The sequence below is a fragment of the Oryza glaberrima genome, chromosome 4, assembly GCF_000147395.1.
Source record: "Oryza glaberrima chromosome 4, OglaRS2, whole genome shotgun sequence".
Classification (NCBI taxonomy): Eukaryota; Viridiplantae; Streptophyta; class Magnoliopsida; order Poales; family Poaceae; genus Oryza; species Oryza glaberrima.
The window spans coordinates 6862893-6882071 of NC_068329.1; the positions used below are offsets into that span (position 1 = coordinate 6862893).

Consider the following 19179-nt stretch of genomic DNA (forward strand, 5'->3'; position numbering starts at 1 on the left):
TGTAATTGGGTCTCGACTATACTTGACGATGGATAACGGGATTTATCTTCTTATATCAGTGTTTTACTTTTTAAGACCCGGTCAAAAAGAAGTTTTATTGGACCATCTAGTTGTAAAACAGAAACAATATATTTATGGCACAACATATAAATTACATGCATTTAGACACTGTAAATTATAAAACTTACACGGTAATTTCTCTGGTACATACTATATATAAGATAATTTGAATAAAAATAATTAATTATCTACTTAAAAGATTAAAAGAAGAAATAGAGACACAAATATGCTTGCATGTAACAAATATAGCAATCATATAGGAAAATAATTGACTTTCATTATACTTTTAACAAAAATGTCTTATTAGAATGAGGTAGTTAGATTTCAGTGCCGAAAATGCTGTGTATTACTACCTCCATTTTTTTTTACATATAACGCCGTTAACTTTTCATATAACGTTTAATCATTTATCTTATTAAAAATTAAGTGTAAATATATAAAAATATAACTTCATATTAGAGTTCTTTTGATGATAAAAAAGTTATAACAAAACAAATGACATTTATATAAACATTTAACCGTCAGTATAATAAAAATTTAGTGTAACCCAATATGTAAAGTACTAAATAAGTTAATATTAGAGTTCCTTTGATGATGAAAATATCATGACAAAACAAATAACATTTATATAATTTTATTAAAATAAGATGAATAGTTGAAAGAAAAAAAAATTAAAGATGTCGGGCCGAGTATATTATAACCAGCCAAAGGTAAACATACTAGGACACGTTTTCTCACATGTACAGTTTCGTTAGACTTTTCTCAGTTCGCAGTAGCGAGCTCAAGTGGCAACTGAAGTCAAGTAAACGCCTGCACTTTCCAAGGCTATATAATATCACAAACAGTTCTCACGAAAAAAGAAAAACAAGAACTCCATCTTAGAAGAGATGTTTCCATCAGTTGGAGCCAAATCTCCCCCCGCTGCTTCTCATCCTGCATCATTTCTTCTTTGCAGCCTCCTCATCTTTCTATCCTGCAACACAATAACACCCTCATCAGCGCAGCCCAGCAACAGATCAGAGACCGATTTACAAGCTCTACTCTGCTTCAAGCAAAGCATAACCAACGACCCCACCGGTGCTTTCAGCTCATGGAACATATCGCTACACTTCTGCAGATGGAATGGGGTCACATGTGGCAGGACATCTCCAGCTCATGTTGTCTCCATAAACCTTAGCTCCATGGAGCTCACTGGGGTCCTGCCTGATTGCATCGGCAACCTCACTTCTCTGCAAAGTCTGCTGCTTGCAAGAAACAACCTTGAAGGTACCATCCCTGAATCCTTGGCAAGAAGTTCATCACTCATAGAGCTAAATCTTTCGCGTAACAACCTATCAGGAGAGATCCCAGATAGTTTGTTCAATGGCTCATCCAAACTTGTCACTGTTGATCTCCAAATGAATTCTTTTTCTGGCATAATTCCCCCTCCCCATAAGATGGCCACTCTTCGATTTCTTGGTCTTACTGGAAACTTGCTTTCTGGAAGAATACCAGTATCCCTAGCAAATATTTCATCTCTAAGTTCCATACTGCTAGGACAAAACAATTTATCAGGACCAATTCCAGAATCCTTGAGTCAAATCGCAAACCTGAATAAGCTAGATCTGAGTGGAAACAGATTATCAGGGTTTGTCCCAGTCACACTGTACAATAAGTCGTCGCTTGAATTCTTTGGTATAGGAAACAACAGTCTTATTGGAAAGATACCTCCTGACATTGGTCACACACTTCCAAATCTCAAATCGTTGGTCATGTCTCTGAATAGGTTTGATGGATCAATTCCAACTTCCCTGGCCAATGCATCAAACCTACAAATGCTTGATCTCTCTAGCAATTTGCTAAGTGGGCTTGTACCAGCATTAGGATCCTTGAGAAACTTGAACAAACTTTTGCTAGGAAGTAACAGGCTAGGAGCTGATATCTGGTCATTAATTACATCTCTGACAAATTGTACTCGATTATTAGAACTGTCGATGGATGGAAATAACCTGAACGGTAGCCTGCCAAAATCAATTGGCAACCTTTCAACACATCTACAAAAGTTGAAATTTGGCGGCAATCAAATAACAGGAACAATACCAGACGAGATAGGGAAGCTTATAAATCTCTCTCTGCTTGAGATCAACACAAACAAGCAGTCAGGGCAAATTCCCATGACAATTGGGAACTTGAAAAAATTGTTTATCTTGAACCTATCCATGAATGAATTGTCAGGACAAATCCCATCTACAATTGGTAACCTTTCACAACTTGGCCAGCTTTATCTTGATAATAATAACTTATATGGTAAAATACCGGCAAATATAGGGCAGTGCATAAGGCTAGCAATGCTAAACTTATCAGTGAACAACCTTGATGGATCCATACCAATTGAACTCGTCAATATATCTTCTCTTTCCTTGGGTTTGGATCTTTCAAATAACAAACTTTCAGGGTTGATACCACAGCAAGTCGGTACATTGCACAATCTTGGCCACCTAAATTTTTCCAACAACCAGTTATCAGGCCAAATTCCTTCTTCACTCATACAGTGTGCTGTTCTATTGTCCCTTAACTTGGAAAACAACAACCTAAGTGGGAGTATACCAGAGTCATTAAGCCAACTGCCGGCAATTCAACAAATTGATCTCTCGGAAAACAATTTATCCGGTGTTGTTCCCACCGGAGGTATCTTTGGAAAACCAAATTCTGTAAACCTGAAAGGAAATAAAGGGTTGTGTGCACTTACATCCATATTTGCATTGCCGATTTGCCCCACCTCACCTGCTAAAAGGAAGAAGAACAATACACGATGGCTACTGATAGTGATTCTCATTCCAACCGTTACTGTTGCTTTATTCTCAATTCTATGCATAATGTTCACTCTTAGAAAGGAAAGTACAACCCAACAATCTTCAAACTACAAAGAAACAATGAAGAGGGTATCATATGGGGACATTCTTAAAGCCACCAATTGGTTCTCCCCAGTCAATAAAATCAGCTCAAGTCACACAGGATCAGTCTACATCGGACGATTCGAGTTTGATACAGACCTAGTTGCCATCAAGGTATTTCATCTTGATGAGCAAGGTGCACATAACAGCTTCTTTAGAGAGTGTGAAGTACTAAAATGCACTCGCCATCGCAACCTGGTCAAAGCAATAACCTTGTGCTCAACGGTGGATTTTGACAATAATGAATTCAAAGCTCTAATATATGAGTTCATGGCAAATGGCAGCCTGGAAATGTTTGTACACCCAAAGCTGTACCAAGGCAGCCCAAAGAGGGTGCTAACGTTAGGTCAAAGGATAAGCATAGCGGCAGATATTGCTTCTGCTCTAGATTATCTCCACAACCAATTGGTACCTCCTCTGATCCACTGTGACTTGAAACCGAGTAATATTCTTTTGGATTATGACATGACCTCACGCATTGGTGATTTTGGGTCAGCTAAGTTTCTATCATCAAATTTTACTAAGCCAGAAGGATTTGTTGGTTTTGGAGGAACCATTGGATATATCCCACCTGGTCAGTTTTTCCATTCCAACAACTGGTTATTTGTTCAGCTTTACATCTATCTTTTTGTTGTTTTTAGCATACTTTCATTAATATTGTCTTACAGAATATGGGATGGGATGCAAAATCTCAACTGCTGGTGATGTGTACAGTTTTGGGGTGCTTCTACTTGAAATGTTCACAGCGAAGCGGCCAACTGACACACAATTCAGCAGCGACCTCAGCCTTCATAAGTATGTGGACTCTGCTTTCCCAAACACAATTGGTGAGGTTTTAGATCCCCATATGCCCCGAGACGAAAAGGTGGTACATGATCTGTGGATGCAAAGTTTCATCCTACCGATGATTGAAATTGGCCTTCTGTGTTCCAAGGAATCACCAAAAGATAGGCCAGGAATGAGGGAAGTTTGTGCCAAAATTGCATCCATCAAACAGGAATTTGACAAAACCATGTGATACAGCGATTTGGGAAAAATGGGAGATGCATTCTATGTACGCTCATCAATGTTCCAAAAAACTGTGCACTGATCAATGATGTAGCTTCCTGGGCATCCGCAGAAAAGCATAAGCCCTCATTGTACAGAGAAGCCAAAAACACTTCTCTACCAGCTTCTTCCTGGATATTCTAAAAACGTGCTAAACCAATGTAAATAAAGCATAGCTTTTATTAGACTAATAGCTCCTCAGAACATTGTTTTTTCTTGAATATGCAAGAGAGTTGCATATCATTGCATTAATAGAAGAAGAAAGGCGTCCAAAACACGCCTCAGAACATAGCTACTCTATGGTTAATTGAAAAGTGATGAAAACGAACGGCTGTTGTATACGCTTAATTGAGAAGAAATCCATATTTGGTTGAATATTTAAGTGGTATATACCTCTCGAATATTAGTTTTGCTATGGGCTAAATAATGAAGAGAAATTTCTTGATATGCCTTACCACTTACTTTGCTTGCCCCCTTGTGGAAGTGACCTTACCTTCAATGCCTCATCTTTCTTTCTCCTTCCTCACTCTGCACGACACCTCCACATTCATGGAAAACCATCAGTTCTGGCACAGGCACAGGTTGCCATCAATGAGACATGGCGAGCACATTACCGGTCAGAGGAGTGATGGCGGGAGGAGCCCAAGGCCATGGCGACGACGACGACCTGGGGACAGTGTTGTCGGGGGCAAGTGGGCAACAACCTGGGGCGAGGGAGAGATCAGATATTCAGATTGGCCATGGCGACGAACTCCTGGGTGCTCCGGGATGCTCCATCGGCGAGAAATCGACCTGGACTGCAGTGTGCAGCAAATGGCGGCTACGGCGGCACAGTTTTGGCCGGATCCAGGGAAGACGACGTCTCCGACGAGCTCTTAACTTCCTTTTTCACACAGACCTCAGCACTGAAACGAACAAGACTAGGAGAGAGATCTCCGCGGGCGGATCCGGCAGCGGCGGCGATGCTTTTGAGAGGAGGTCACCCACGGCGGTAGCTCGCGGAAGGAGGTTGCGCCGGCAGCAGCGGCGGCGCCCCACGCAGAGGTGCACGGATCCGACGGCAGCGCTCGCGGGAGGAGGTCGCGGGCGACGGCGGCGGCGCTTGCGGGCGGACTCCGACGGTAGGTGGGGCGACGCTTGCCGGCGAAACTCCGGCATCCGGCAACGTCAGCTCAGAGCATCCCCAGCAGATACGGTAACCAATCCTCCATCCCGGTTTTAGCGTATAGAGGCTAAAAAACGCCCTCCAGCGGATACGCTAACCCACACGCCAATTTTGGCGGATACGCCATAGTAGGAGAGAGAAGCGGTAAAAATAGCGTATCTCTCTCCTCACGCCATTTCGCCCGAGCGCCTCTGGATCGAGATCCCGCCCCCATCCGGACATCGTCAACCACCTCCCCTCCGGCGCGAGCTCACCGCTGGCGTGCCACCCCCTCCATCACCGTCGTCCCCAGAGTTCCCCGTGCCCGTATTTTGCCATTTTTCAACGATTTGTGGAGCGGGACTTACCAGATCTGGGGCGCTGTCGCCGTGCGCCCGCCGCCTTCCTCCTCCGTCTCCCTGCGCGTGGCCGCCGCCCGGCGCCCCTTGCCCGTGAGCCGCCGCCGCCCCTCGCTTGCCGCCGTCGCCCCTTGCCCGTGAGCCGCCGCCGGCCCTAGCCAGCCGCCGGCACCCCTCCGCATCTCGCGCCAACGCCGCCCCTGAGCAGCCAGCGGCCGGCGCCCCTCACCAGCCGCCGCCGCCCCTTGCCAGCCGCCGCCGCCCCTCAGCTTGCCGCCGTCGCCCAGCGCCGCACCTCGCCAGCCGCCGTCGCCCAGCGCCGCCCTGAGCATCCCGCCGCCGCCCCTCACCATCTCCCCCGTCCCTCTGCCTGCGGCTGTTTGAAGAGAAGAGCTCAGAGCAGAGAAAGCAGATAATGAGAAGATCTCATTTTTGTATACACAATATAATTGATTTATACACCACACACTTGAATAGAGAAATATAAATATAGTATGTTGATTTTTGTGAATTTATGTTTATTGAGCAGATATATATAATAGGAATTGAGTACAAACTAGATTTATATTGCTATATTGCTTGCTTTTATGTTCGTTTTATTTAATAAAATGTAAAGTTGGTTGTAAGATATCAATAAAATATAGGATGATGGTATATGGATGATGTAGTATGGATAATCTGTTGGAGTTGGAAGGGATATGAATGAGGAATCTTTTTTGGATGATACTCCATATGGACATTTGGAGGACCAAATATAGATGAGCTGCTGGGATGCTTTCAGGGCCGTCCCGTTAAATTCAGGGGCCCTGTGCAAAGTTTAAGTTTAAGGGGCCATGTGCAAAGTTTAAGTTTAAGGATAAAAACTTAATTGATAATATACTATAAAATAATTTATACTCCGTAATATATTTTATAGTAATCTAGAATGGTCTAAAATAATAATCCAAAATTAGGGATTACCGGATTAGAAATTATCAGAAAGAATTAGGTCAGGGGCGCAGCAGGCGTTAGGCGGCATGACCGCACGAGAGAAAGAGGTGAGGCGTCGTTTACTCCTCTCGTTCGTTGCGATTGGCGATTGGCGAGGTCCACAGTGGGAGGCGATTAAAGATTGCAAACCGGCGCAACTATGCGAATCGGCAAAGGCGTAATCGAAGCCGAAACGATAAGAAAAATAACAGATTCTCGAGACTAGTTAGACTACCTAATTACTTATTGAGTTGTATATCCAGTGTTGAAGTTTTGGGCCTAGGGGCCCCTGAAAATTGGGGGTCCCTGTGCGGGTGCGCTGGCCGCACGCCCCTAGGGACGGCCCTGCGTCAGCTCCGTGTCCTCTCCTTCGACGGTGGCCAGCAACAGTGTGTATTGAAGAGAGAGAGAGTAGCGATGAAAACGTAGCGGATACAGACGACGGATATTCGCCCATAGCATATTTGTTGTTATATTTTCTGTCGGATATTAAAACAAATATGAATAGTACGGAAACAAATACGAATTATCTTGAATGCGAATAAGGATCGAATATGATCGGACACGAATAAATTTTTTTCTCGGAACACGAAAATCACCTCAACTTTTTATAGAAACAAATATCATCATATATATAATTAGCTTGTTTTATATGGAATATAGTATAATTTATAAAAACATATAAATGTTCAAATAATATTAAAATCTAAAAAGATATATGAAAGGTCGTAGAGTTATAAAAAAAAATGGAGTGTGTCTCATGGTCTCAGCGAATATCCGAATATCCGTATTATTATCCACATACCCATCAGAAACCTTGATACCATATTCGTATTCCGGGATAAAATATCAGTATCCGTATCCAAACTATCCAAGAATTATCCGCTCCCAAAGATATCCATATTCATTTTTTTAGAGCGGACGAAAACTATCCGCTTCGTTTTCATCCCTAAAAGAGAGATGAAGAATATGTTTTTTTAAAAAAAAATTGACCAGTCCTCAAGTAGGGAGAAAAATACCATTATACCATCGTCATAACGGGGTTGCGCTATAATACCATTCTACAATTGGGTTCGCCCGATCGAATACCAGCTTAAAATGGAACCAACCCTCTGTGATACCATTCCACATCGTTTTCATCTAAATCAAAAGAATTTAGTACTACCGCTGGAATCTTTTTCATCATCTAAATTAGTCTTAGTTGGCTCGGAGGCTAGGGTGTCCGGTTCCCCTCGCGCCAATCTGGGCACCACCCTCCTCTCGCACCGTCGGGCCGTGCCACCCTCCCCTTGCACCGCCACGCCACACCTGGGCACTCGCCTCGCGCCGACCAGGTCGCCGCCCTCCCCTCGCACTATCGCACAACGCCGCAGCCCTCCCCTCGCGCCGACCCGGCTGCCGCCCTTCCCTTGCACCACCTGGCCATGGCCGTCCTCTCGCGCTGACCCGGCTGCTGCCCATTCCCCAGGTGCAGACAACGAGGAGGAGACCAGCCACGTCGCCTTCCCTTCACGCCGCCATGGCGTGCTACGGCCCTTCCGTCGCGCTGTCTAGGTCGTCGCCCTCCCCTCGCGCCACCGAGCTGCAGCCGTCCTCTCGCGCCGACCCGGTCACTGCCTGTTCCCCTCGTGGTAGAAGACGAGGAGGAGAGCAGCCATGCTACTACCCCTCTCCACATGCCGGTCCGTTGCCGCCCCGGTACTCTAGCTCGCTGGCTAGCTTCTTCGATGGTGCCACCTCTCACTTCACGCTAGTTGAGGGGAAGTTTTGTCATCAAAGTTGGGAGAAAATGGACAAAATTATTTTGATTTACTAGAAAGGAAGAAAATGGCATTTCATCAGCGAACTCCTCCATGTTAAGAGTGGTATTCGGATGAATCCCAATTGTAAGATGGTATTCGGGCGAAGCCCCGTTTTGACGATGGTATAATGGCCATTTTCTCTTACGTAGGAGTATACCACTAGCTTAACCTCAAGACCTTTATAAGAACCACCACTTATATTTCAGAAGAATCTTCCCATCAGGCGTCCGATGCCTGCCAAAAAAATTGTCCGTCAAATGTTCAAGTTGACAAACGAATGAAACATCAAGTTATATATGATAAAATAAAAAAACCGGCAACTGAAATATTTAAAAATTTTGTGAAACATGGTGAAGATACACATTGAAACATGTTGTGATCACATATGAAACAACAAGTGTTAACGGATTGAAATGTATGTTTTTCTTTCAACATATCTTGTTATAAAGATTTAATTATAACGAATACAACGGTGTTATCGGATTATAGATTGGATAAGTAATTTACGAGAAAAATCATTTTGAAGCTCGCTAAAATGTATGCATGCATGGATGAATGAGGTGGAGAGAGAGAGAGAGCAGTAACAAGTAGTTTCGGGAATTTTCGAAACACGTTGAAGACATACATTGAAATATATCACTATCACATATAAAGCATTGAGATTTAACGGTTTGAAACCCATGTTTTTCTTTTAACATAATAAAATCAAATGATATCTTGTTGTAAAGATTTAATTGCAACGAATATAATAATGTGATCGGATAAATATTTTAATAGAAAAAATATTTAAAAAGAGGAAGAAGGAAGCAGAAGAAATAACTAGCTGCCTACTTTGGATGCATGCGACAGGGCGTCCGATCCATCGGTAGCCTGATTTACAACATTCTCGCAATATTTCTACATATTAGTGAGCATGCCCCTACTAGCAACCAGTGGCAAACCTACATATACCTTCCTGGATCACAAGACCCCGGATATATTTATTCGGACAAACACTTATTCAAATTTATTACTATAAGTTGTTATATTCTCGGAACAAGGAAGCAATTTTTTTAATTTGTTTAATCACTGCTAACAACAACATATGCTTCGTTGGTTAGCAGAGAGACCTTACTATGGCCCTGTATAGATGGGATTAAAAGTTTTTAAGTCCCTATCACATTAGATGTTTGGATACTAATTATAAATATTAAACGTAGATTATTAATAAAACCCATCCATAATCTTAGACTAATTCACGAGACGAATTTTTTGAGCCTAATTAATCCATGATTAGCCTATGTGATGCTACAGTAAACATTCTCTAATTATGGATTAATTAGGCTTAAAAAAATTGTCTCGCGAATTAGCTTTCATTTATGTAATTAGTTTTGTAAGTAGTCTATATTTAATACTCTAAATTAGTGTCTAAATACATGGACTAAAGTTAAGTTCCTGGATCCAAACACCACCTATGACAGGGTGAGGTCATGAGATCGATTCTCCATCTATGTTCACACGCCTAAGGCCATGTTTAGTTCGTGAAAAGAAATTTTTTTTTGTCACATCAAAGGTTTGATCGGATGTCGGAAGGAGTTTTCAGACACGAATAAAAAAACTAATTTCATAACTCGCATGGAAACCGCAAGATAAATCTTTTGAGCCTAATTAAGCTGTTATTAGGACATATGGGTTACTGTAGCACTTATGGTTAATTATGGACTAATTAGGCTTAAAAATTTGTCTCGCAATTTTCCATGCAAACTGTGCAATTAATTTTTGTTTTTATCTATATTTAATGTTCTATGCATATGTGTAAAGATTCGACGTGATGTTTTTGGGAAAAAAAATTAGGAACTAAACCTGGCCTTAATGTTTACCGGTCCTAATGCAAATTGAACACATAGGCGTACGTGCCAAGCCATTGACTAATTATAGCAAGTTTAATTGTATAGCCAACTATTAGCTTCAAATCATTTATAGTCAATTTTATAGTCAATTTATATAATAGTTACCTATAAACATATTCTACATAATTAATGTTTGGTCCCACCTGTCATACACACATACATCTTGGAATCTATGCTACAGCTGGCTACAAATTTATAGTCCGTTGCTCTTATCTCTCTTCTATCTCCTTAAAATATATTTATAGTTGACTTATAGGGCTTGTTTGGGAAGCAGTTGGTGGTAGCTAGTTTCTGAGAATCTGGAAAAATTGGGTTTTCTAGCTTTTGGCTTCTAGGTCATTTTTTGGATTCTGCAACTACATTTTCTCAGAATCTGTACTAAAAGCTACACTATTTGAGAAGCTTCTGATCCTGAGAAAAGCTGCAGCAGCTAGAAGCTCTCCTAAATAAGCTCATGGTCTACTATTGTACCCGCTCTTAGTCGATTGCTTTGCTCTCCTAGCACTTCCTCACTTCTAGTTGTATAAAAATTTGATGTCACCAGTATATGCTAATTTTTGCCTATTGTATTTGCTCTTATGCCCACCTAGGTAGGTCTTAAGAACCGTTGTTCTCCTAGCCTACGGCGCGCCATCATCATCATACATTGCCGTGGGTTGTTTGTGCAGTAGCCACTCCTATGAACGCTCCAAAAATTAGAATCACTGGCACGCTTTAATTATGCTACGTTCGTTTGATCTTAATTATATACATGTCTAAATCATACACGTATAAAATGATTTTGGTCGTTTAAGTATTTAATGTCATGATTAACACTGCCAGAGAAACCTACGTCACTCCCGGTTCGCAACCTCCTTTAGTCCCAGGTTGCAAACCGGAAGGGAGAATCCGGTACTAAAAATGGCGATATTTAGTCCCGGTTGGTAAAGATGGCTGAGCCACGTGATCTCAAATGTCTTTAGTCCCGGTTTCTATCACTAATTGGGACTAAAGAGGTGATCTTTAGTCCCGGTTGGTGTTACCAATCGAGACTAAGTTCCCCAGCCCCCTGATAGGGGTTTGACATGCCCTGTCAAGGGGCGAACCGAGACTAAAGATCACTTAGTCCTGTTTGAGTTATAAACCAGGACTAAAAAAACCTCTTTAGTCCCGGTTCTTTATGGAACCGGGACTATTGTGCTTTTCGTCCGACCCAATAAAGATCAGTTCTCCAGTAGTATCACTATAAAAAGAGTGAAGTATCCCTAAACTAGTGCGAGTGTGTCATGTAGGTACCTGAACTCTTAAAATGTTTTTTTTTCAAACTTGTCATGATCAATACCATATAGGTCCAAACGAACTCAAACCCACTCTATGCGCTGATGTGGCATGCCACGGTGACGCCTACATGTTAGTCAGACCCACGTATTATATCACATAGAAAAAAATAAAATTAGAAAAACATGTTTTCTTCTCTCTACTTTAGAATTATTTTTTTTAATTTTATATTTTTTCCTCTCTACCTAAGAGGGAAAAAATATGTTTTATTTTTTTTATATATGACTAACATGTGGGTTCCACTGACACAATGGTACCATGGCATGCCACGTCAGCCCATATAGCGGGTTAGAAATAACGTCTAAGATTAGTTCATAAACCCAAAGATGCAATTTTTAAAGTTGCAGAGATCTAGATAACACACCCTCACAAGTCTAGAGACTACTAATGAATTTTACTCAAGAACAAATTAAATCTATGTACGTTTGCTTATGCTTTAAACGCATACGAGAATCAGAATTTTGACCACGAGTTATAGCATTTTTCTTCTAGAAACTAGTATGCCTCTTGCGGGAGTTGCTTATTAACTGTTTGACACTACTAAGATCAAACTCATCTTTTATCCTCAAACCACGAATACACCGGATGTATTAAGAACCGGTACTTATTATCGGTTCTAAAAGCTCGAGACCAAAAAAATATCTTTAGTCTTAGTTAGTGTTACCAACCGCTATTAAAAATGCATCCTTAGTTCCTATTGGTAACACCAACCAAGACTGAAGATCGAGGATCTTTAGTCCTTGGTGGTGTTACCAACCGGTGTTAAAGATACACTTTTAGTAATGCTTGATAATACCAACTGGTGCTAAAGATACTTACCAACCAGTACTAAAAATGCCTCTAGAGTTAGTTAAAAAGAAAACATATCTATTCAAATCACATGTGTGTAGTAGGTGGGATGGTAACACGCATGAGGGTTGAGGTGAGAGATCTTGAGTTCAAATCCCACATATATTATGACTTAGTATATATCTTTAGTACCGATTCCTTCAACCGAATCAAGAAATTCAGTCTTAGTTTCTTCGTCTCGGTTGCTACAACCGGATTAAATAGGAGTTTAGTAAAGATTATATCTCTACTAGTGTGATGAACCCACCAACAATATAGAAAGAAACATATTTTAGCAACATCTCCTCCTAGTATAACGATGGTCCAGATTAGGTTAGCTTTTTTCTTTTTAAGGACGGAGGGAGTACTATTTTTTTTATTGCTTCCTTCCATTCACTGGGAAAGCCTAGAAACAGGCTGGGGTTACACCGTTCTGCGTGGAACTATAGATGCCCAAATGGGCCGTCCGGCCCGACACGGCCTAGGCACAACCAGGCCTGAGCCGAGGTCGGGCTGGGCCTACCCAGGGGTTGCATCCACAGCCCAGGCATGACAACCCATCGTGCTTCTCCATACAATAAGTATATTTTTCCTTCCTCATCTCTCTAGACATTGCCTTATAAGGCTAGGTTATGTCTATTTTGGGTCCCGTAATTATTTTTTCTTTGACCGTGTCGTGCCGGCCAACCATGCCAAGACATCGGCCCAACTATCAGGCCAGGCCGGATAGGTCTAACACCCGGCACAGGTCTAAGACCAGTAGTGCCATGCCGTGCTTGGGCCTGGCCAAATGGCTGTGCCATGGGCCGGGTCGTCGGGCCTCGGGCCTCGGGGCTCATGGCAATCGAACCTCGTCGCTATTTCGATGCCGTTGTCACAATGTCCTGGTTAGTCAGTCTGTTGGCTTCTTTGGAAGGTTCTGAATGACAAACAAACCGTGTTGTCGTTCCTCCAAATTTGTACCGTTTTCCCTCTTCTTAACAAAAAATTGGGTGTTCTAAAAAAAAATTGGGCGGCAAATTTGTTCGCCGGCGGCCGGCCCGAAGCGGCGAAAAAAGAAACCGAGACTGTTTTCCCCTCTGCTGGACGACGACGACGATTTGATCATGTCGAACTTCCATGTGATGTCATCAACACGTACTCACCTGGCTACCTTCGGTGATCACCATCACAACAGCATCCAGCACTTTGCCGCGCCGGAATACCCATGAAGTCGTTGGGAGGTAGCCGTCAGCACCCACCCTCACTTTCGGCGAATTGTCCAGGCACTCATCAGGCATTTCAGCTAACAAGCTGCATATACACCATTATATATCATCCTCATCTGCTTATTGTAATCTACAAGCTTATTATGCACATTCGAAGTGCTAGCTAGCTCGTCGAAGAAACCAAAGTGCGAGCGATCGGCTAGCTGCTGCAAGAAGTCTTGACCATGGAGGCCAGACACCGTGTGATGTCGCTGCTGCTGGTGCTGCTGATCGGCTGCTGCGCCTGGGGCTGCCGCCCTGGCGCGGCGCAGGTGCCCGTCCCGGCGAGGACGGACGGGTTCGTGTACGGTGGGAAGGCGCCGGCGCTGGGGGAGACGGTGGTGGTGGAGGCGTACTTCGACCCCGTCTGCCCGGACAGCCGCGACGCGTGGCCGGAGCTGAAGAAGGCGGTCGAGCACTACGCCTCGCGGGTGACCGTCGTCGTGCACCTCTTCCCACTACCGTGAGTATACCTATATGTTGATATATACTACCGTTCACTATATGCTATATGCAAAATTCTTGTGGGACGAAATCTCAAATTAGTGCGAATAATGTTTAGTATTTATAAATATCTTAGTCTCTAACAACATAAGTTGTTAGTATCCTGAATTCCTTGTTCATAGTATCAGGTACTACGTACGATCCTACCGAATCAAAACGATACTAATTATGTCTAATATACTAATTTTCGCTATATCCAATCTTAGTTTCATATAAACTATGATCCTAACGGATCATACACATGGCGTATCTTGGTCACTATGATCACTATTTAAAATAATATGGATTGAAAATAATGTCAAAATTAATGTTGTGGATTTAATTTATACAACATATTACAAATGTTTTATACAAATATGTAATTTTTAAAATTTGATAGGAATTTTTTTTTACGTTTTATCCCAATACTAATTACTAGCATCCCGTTTTTGAAGCATCAATATATGGTAGAGTTGTAAATTTTCAGACTTAACTGAACTATGACGGTAAATCTTTTCAAAATCGCGTTGTAACTATGTGAAATTTAGCTGAAACTTCATATAGGGGAGGAGTGAAGCGAGTGGAAGAAGAGTCTGTGCATGACTGTCATCCGAGACTTGACCAAGTTGTGGTTATCCATGTATTAAGGACATCCGAAAAACTAAAGTTAGTCTTGCTGGTTTCATTATCAAGAAAGCTACTCTTGTGACTTCTCCTTTTTGAAACGGGCCAGATGGAGACACGTTAACATTCAAACACCACTTATTGTTTCGTTTGAAAATTAAGAACTCCATAGCAGTGATTGATAACAATCTGCAACTAAACTTTTACACAGAATAATCAAGCTGAACTGAGCTGTAGTTACCTGAGTATATTATCCTAAAGGTAATTTTACCATCCTTAGACAAAATAACCCTTAGGAGAAAGTATCTGGAGGCTTTAGTGTAAAACTTTGGCACCTCTAAGTACTAGGTAGTAGCCTAGTAGGTGTCTCAAGGTACCAAATTTTAGTGTAAAATTTAGTTACCTTGAGATATTTTATCAAGCACCATAAAAATTCTCTTATCCTATCCAAACGGGCTATTAGTATTTCCTTTCCTTTTTCAAATGCCTGAGATACAGCCAGAGAACAGATAACACTATTGGAAAATTCATAACAATATGTAAAACAGAAACATGGGAAACTAGCAAAATATATTGTTTTGTCACCGCCATGTAATGGCAAATTAATTTTGTGGATTAATTTCCATCGTTGACAAAAACAGATACCATTGGAAATAAATTAAATGCCCGAATATATGCTCCCTCCATAAAAAAAAAAACGTAATCAATATCCTAGGATTAGTTTTTTTTTTATGGAGAGAGTAAGGCACAAGCAAAGGTAGCAAAATTGTTTCCTCGCCTTGTAAATGGCAGGTTTTTTTGACAGGCCTTTTGTATTTTAAATGTGAAATTATCCTATCTTATCTTTTTAAAGTTACAGCGCCCAATCCATTTTTATTATCAACATGAATAGACTAATTACAATCGAATTGCTTTATGTCAGTTGCCGATCTTTATAATTGGAGATTACACAATTCTAACAATTAGAAACTCAACTCAAAGTAAAATTGACGATAAGAAAATCTTACAATCAAGAACGATTGCCAACCAAAAAGTTGCCTGTGGATGGGGGAAAAAAATAAAAGCAACAAAACAAGTAGTGCTTTGGGCTTGGTATTAGTCTATTCGTTCGGCCCACTTCTTTTCTATTTGCACACCGCACTCAACAAATTGTATTGGCTCCTCTAGAAAAGAGCGTATCCTATGCACACAGGCCCTCGCGTGTACACACCGTGTACACCAATTTCAATAGTATTACATCTACGTGCAAAGTCGCATATTCAAATTCATTCTACATAGAGAATAACAAAAAAAAATAAAATTCTGACAAAATTGCAACCTTAAAACTGTCAGATTTTTTGTTTTTTTGTTACGGCTAAAATATAATGAATTTGACGTTAAGATTTTAACCCTAGGTGTAATACAATTGAAAGTATGTGTATGATTTTTTCTAGATTTTTTGGTGACATTTTTTAGTTGGTGTGCACGTGTGTACACGTGAGGGTCTGTGTGCATAGGATATGTTGCCCCTCTAGAAAACCTAATTATTTAGGCAAAAGAAACAAGACATAAAGAATTGGTTCTGCTTTTTCCTAGCACAAAGCGCCTTTAATCTTTTGTAAGGAATATATTATATAGGAATATATATGTTATGAAGAATCATTCGGCGGCAAACTTATGAAGCCACAATTTGGTTTCATTTTTATTTTAGATAAACAAAATTTCATCTGGAAATATCCCGTCAAGTAACATGTAATAATCTAAACGTTTCAGCCATTAAACTAGGCTTTGTTCTACACCTATATTCAATTTTGAACTCACAGAAGTACAATTTACTGAAGTGATACGCTATTATATTATTCAACGAATGTGGACCACTATATCTAGACATGATAATAATTCTAAATGAAATTCCAATTTTCATCTTTTACGAGAAAGAAAAAATGTTTAGTGCACCCTGCACCAGGCATTTTGTCCCTCGTTTTACTACGCATCAAGTTTAATCAATATTTTTATTTTACACCACTCTTGACGCACTGTGTTGTTTGACAATAGCTATTTAATTAGGCCATGTCTGCTACCATTTGTATGTATTTTCAGCTTGAATAACAGTTAATCGTTGCGTAGCATAGCATGCCCAAGACACATTGCCATCGTAAATTCATCACAAGTCATTATTTCGTAATTATTTTCTGGTTCGTTTTGCTCTTTGCAATGTGCAGTTATCATAGCAATGCCTTCATTTCCTGCCGGTCAATTCATGCCGTGAACAAGATAAATCCGTCGTTTGTGTATCCCCTGCTCGAGAGATTCTTCAAGTACCAGGTTATGTCCTCTCCATTCATCATTCCGATAGTGTCATTACGGATTTACATAATGCCGAGAGATTGAACAGTTAAATGTCAGAAAGAAAGACATTTAAACAGTTAAGTTGAGATATTAAAATAGGTAAGGTAACATAAATATTTATGTGGAGAATAGATCAATACCAGACTCGATAGCAGTTTGGTTACAGTCCCGGCCGATATTAATTTCCTATCCAGCCACAATTAAACTTCCACAAGATAGTAATTTTGGTAACTATTATCTTAAAACTACAGGAGAAGTAATATTTCCAAGACGGTTGTGATAGTTATCAGAGCTAATCTTGGTCCGATCAATTCCATTTTATATCTGATTTTTTTTCTTGTTAACAGCAGAATTTTTTTTGAATGTCTAATTAGTTTATTACGTAGAAAAACCGCCAAATGATCGATCAGACAGCATGATTACTGAATATCACAACAAAATATAATCGTGGACTTCTTGTCTCCTTGCAAACTATAGCATGCTTAACTTGGTGACCCACAATCTCAAAAGAGATCAATTGGAAAAGAAATATGTCCGCACTCTTCCTTTTGTAATTTTACATTTAAGTTATCTCAAAATAGAATATTGATTTTCTCATAGTTTTCTTTTATTTCGGAAGTCACTACTTCCAATTAACGTCAGATTATTATTGATCAGGAGGGTTATTACAACCAGCCAACGTATGGGAAAACAAGAGCTACAGTGGATGCAGAGGTAGCTAAAAACCTTGTTGCCCCCGTCATTGGGGAAGCCAATTTGGCAGCATACAAAGCAGGTTTCAATGATTCAAAATCAGATCAAGCCACACGAATTTCTTTCAAGGTTAGAATAGAATCCATGTGCTCCCAGAGAAAACTAATTTCATTCAATCAGATTGTACATATATACTCCCTCCATCTCTAAATATTTGACGCCGTTGATTTTTTTTTAAAAATGTTTGACCGTTCATTTTATTCAAAAAATTTAAGCAATTATTAATTCTTTTCCTACCATTTGATTCATTGTTAAATATACTTTTATATATACATGTAGTTTTATATATTTAACAAAAGTTTTTGAATAAGATGAACGGACAAACATGTTAAAAAAAGTCGACGGCGTCAAACATTTAGGGAAGGAGGGAGTATTATTTATCCTGGTTTAATTATGTACCTTTTCCATTTATCTTCTTGTTAGTATGGTTGCGCACGAGGTGTTACGGGAACACCGTACTTCTTTGTGAATGGCATCCCCCTTATTAGTGACTCTGGTTCCCCACTGGAATACAACAAGTGGAAATCAATCCTTGATCCATTGGTTGGCAAGATGTAGAGAGTGTTTCAACTAAAGTCCTCTGCCGAGTGTTAAATACAAGACTCAAGACAAATAAGCTTGGCGCAAAAACAGTATGATTTCGCCAAGATATAGATGGAACGATATTAATCACAAAGATCAAGTTTAGTTAGGCAAATAAAAGGGCAACCCTACTCTAATGACATATATTGTCTTTACCTTGTATTATGAGACAGAAAAGAATTTCTATAATACAAAAGAGATGTAGCTCTCACAAACAATGGTATCCCAGTGTGCTACCAACAAGACTTGTATGAAATATAGTATGCATTTTAAGATTTCGGATGTTATGCCAAATCACATTGATAAGGAAGCAGTGTTACATTCCTTGGTTTTCATTATCCATATATCTTTTAGCCAAAAAAAGTAATTATCAGAACAACACAAAGAATATAATCTGAGGTGAGCCCACGCCAGTACAGAAATGGGCTTGGTATCACAACCAATTTTGAATCAAGCAGATCATTGCCAGTAGGGAAATTGGCACCGATATGGGCAAAGCTGCAAAACTGGCAGTATTATGATTTTTTGTTTTACAGGCACCAAAAAAGCTCTAAGTATATTCTGAAGGGCTATCCCTGCTCGCTCTTAATGAGAAGGGACTAGTTACGAACCCATTTATATACTTGTGATAGCCAAAGACAAAACGTATAGGGCAAGCCAAAGACAAAACAAGAGAGTTTGGGAAGAAGGTAGTCCTGTCTGACATGAAAACGCACTATTAGTTATCTACTTCCTCCGCCCCAAAATGTCGCTAGGATGGGATTTGAAATGGGCGGAGGTAGTAATTCATAAGCCTTTCTAGAATTTACCTTCA

At 40.6% G+C, this 19179-nt stretch overlaps 3 protein-coding genes across 6 annotated transcripts; 2 read left to right on the forward strand and 1 right to left on the reverse strand.

Moving 5' to 3' along the window:
* Positions 1-731: 731 nt before the first annotated feature.
* Positions 732-5978, reverse strand: LOC127770533 (uncharacterized). Of its 4 annotated transcripts, none has more exons than XM_052296286.1 (3): positions 5553-5974; positions 4655-4744; positions 4228-4579 (listed from the first exon to the last, which is right to left on the reverse strand). In XM_052296286.1, exons 1-3 carry the CDS (start codon positions 5894-5896, stop codon positions 4564-4566), a joined length of 450 nt encoding a protein of 149 aa, XP_052152246.1. In that variant the 5' UTR covers positions 5897-5974; the 3' UTR covers positions 4228-4563. The 4 variants fall into 4 exon arrangements, 3 of the variants coding, with proteins under 3 accessions (XP_052152247.1, XP_052152246.1, XP_052152245.1); XM_052296285.1 differs by having other exon boundaries at positions 4228-4568; positions 5553-5972; XM_052296287.1 differs by lacking the exons at positions 4228-4579; positions 4655-4744 and adding an exon at positions 732-1033 and having other exon boundaries at positions 5553-5972.
* On the forward strand, positions 948-4021 carry LOC127770532 (probable LRR receptor-like serine/threonine-protein kinase At3g47570). Its single transcript, XM_052296284.1, has 2 exons — positions 948-3567; positions 3662-4021. Exons 1-2 carry the CDS (start codon positions 948-950, stop codon positions 4009-4011), a joined length of 2970 nt encoding a protein of 989 aa, XP_052152244.1. The 3' UTR covers positions 4012-4021.
* A 7662-nt stretch (positions 5979-13640) lies between the features above and the next one.
* LOC127770326 (uncharacterized) lies at positions 13641-18640 on the forward strand. Its single transcript, XM_052295993.1, has 4 exons — positions 13641-14058; positions 16904-17006; positions 17688-17852; positions 18207-18640. The coding sequence occupies exons 1-4, from the start codon at positions 13781-13783 to the stop codon at positions 18339-18341; spliced, it is 681 nt and encodes a 226-aa protein (XP_052151953.1). The 5' UTR covers positions 13641-13780; the 3' UTR covers positions 18342-18640.
* The last annotated feature ends 539 nt before the right edge of the window (positions 18641-19179 follow it).

Bases quoted from the DNA above. Each gene is read 5' to 3' on its own strand.
- LOC127770326 (XM_052295993.1), top strand. From the start codon at position 13,781: ATGGAGGCCAGACACCGTGTGATGTCGCTGCTGCTGGTGCTGCTGATC. The intron at 17,007-17,687 runs GTTATGTCCTCT...ATTATTGATCAG, and splicing joins AGAGATTCTTCAAGTACCAG to GAGGGTTATTACAACCAGCC. The intron at 17,853-18,206 runs GTTAGAATAGAA...TCTTCTTGTTAG, and splicing joins CCACACGAATTTCTTTCAAG to TATGGTTGCGCACGAGGTGT.
- LOC127770533 (XM_052296285.1), bottom strand. From the start codon at position 5,896: ATGGTGAGGGGCGGCGGCGGGATGCTCAGGGCGGCGCTGGGCGACGGC. The intron at 4,745-5,552 runs GTAAGTCCCGCT...CCCTCGCCCCAG, and splicing joins GCGACAGCGCCCCAGATCTG to GTTGTTGCCCACTTGCCCCC. The intron at 4,569-4,654 runs GTAATGTGCTCG...GGTGTCGTGCAG, and splicing joins CGCCATCACTCCTCTGACCG to AGTGAGGAAGGAGAAAGAAA.
- LOC127770532 (XM_052296284.1), top strand. From the start codon at position 948: ATGTTTCCATCAGTTGGAGCCAAATCTCCCCCCGCTGCTTCTCATCCT. The intron at 3,568-3,661 runs GTCAGTTTTTCC...ATTGTCTTACAG, and splicing joins CATTGGATATATCCCACCTG to AATATGGGATGGGATGCAAA.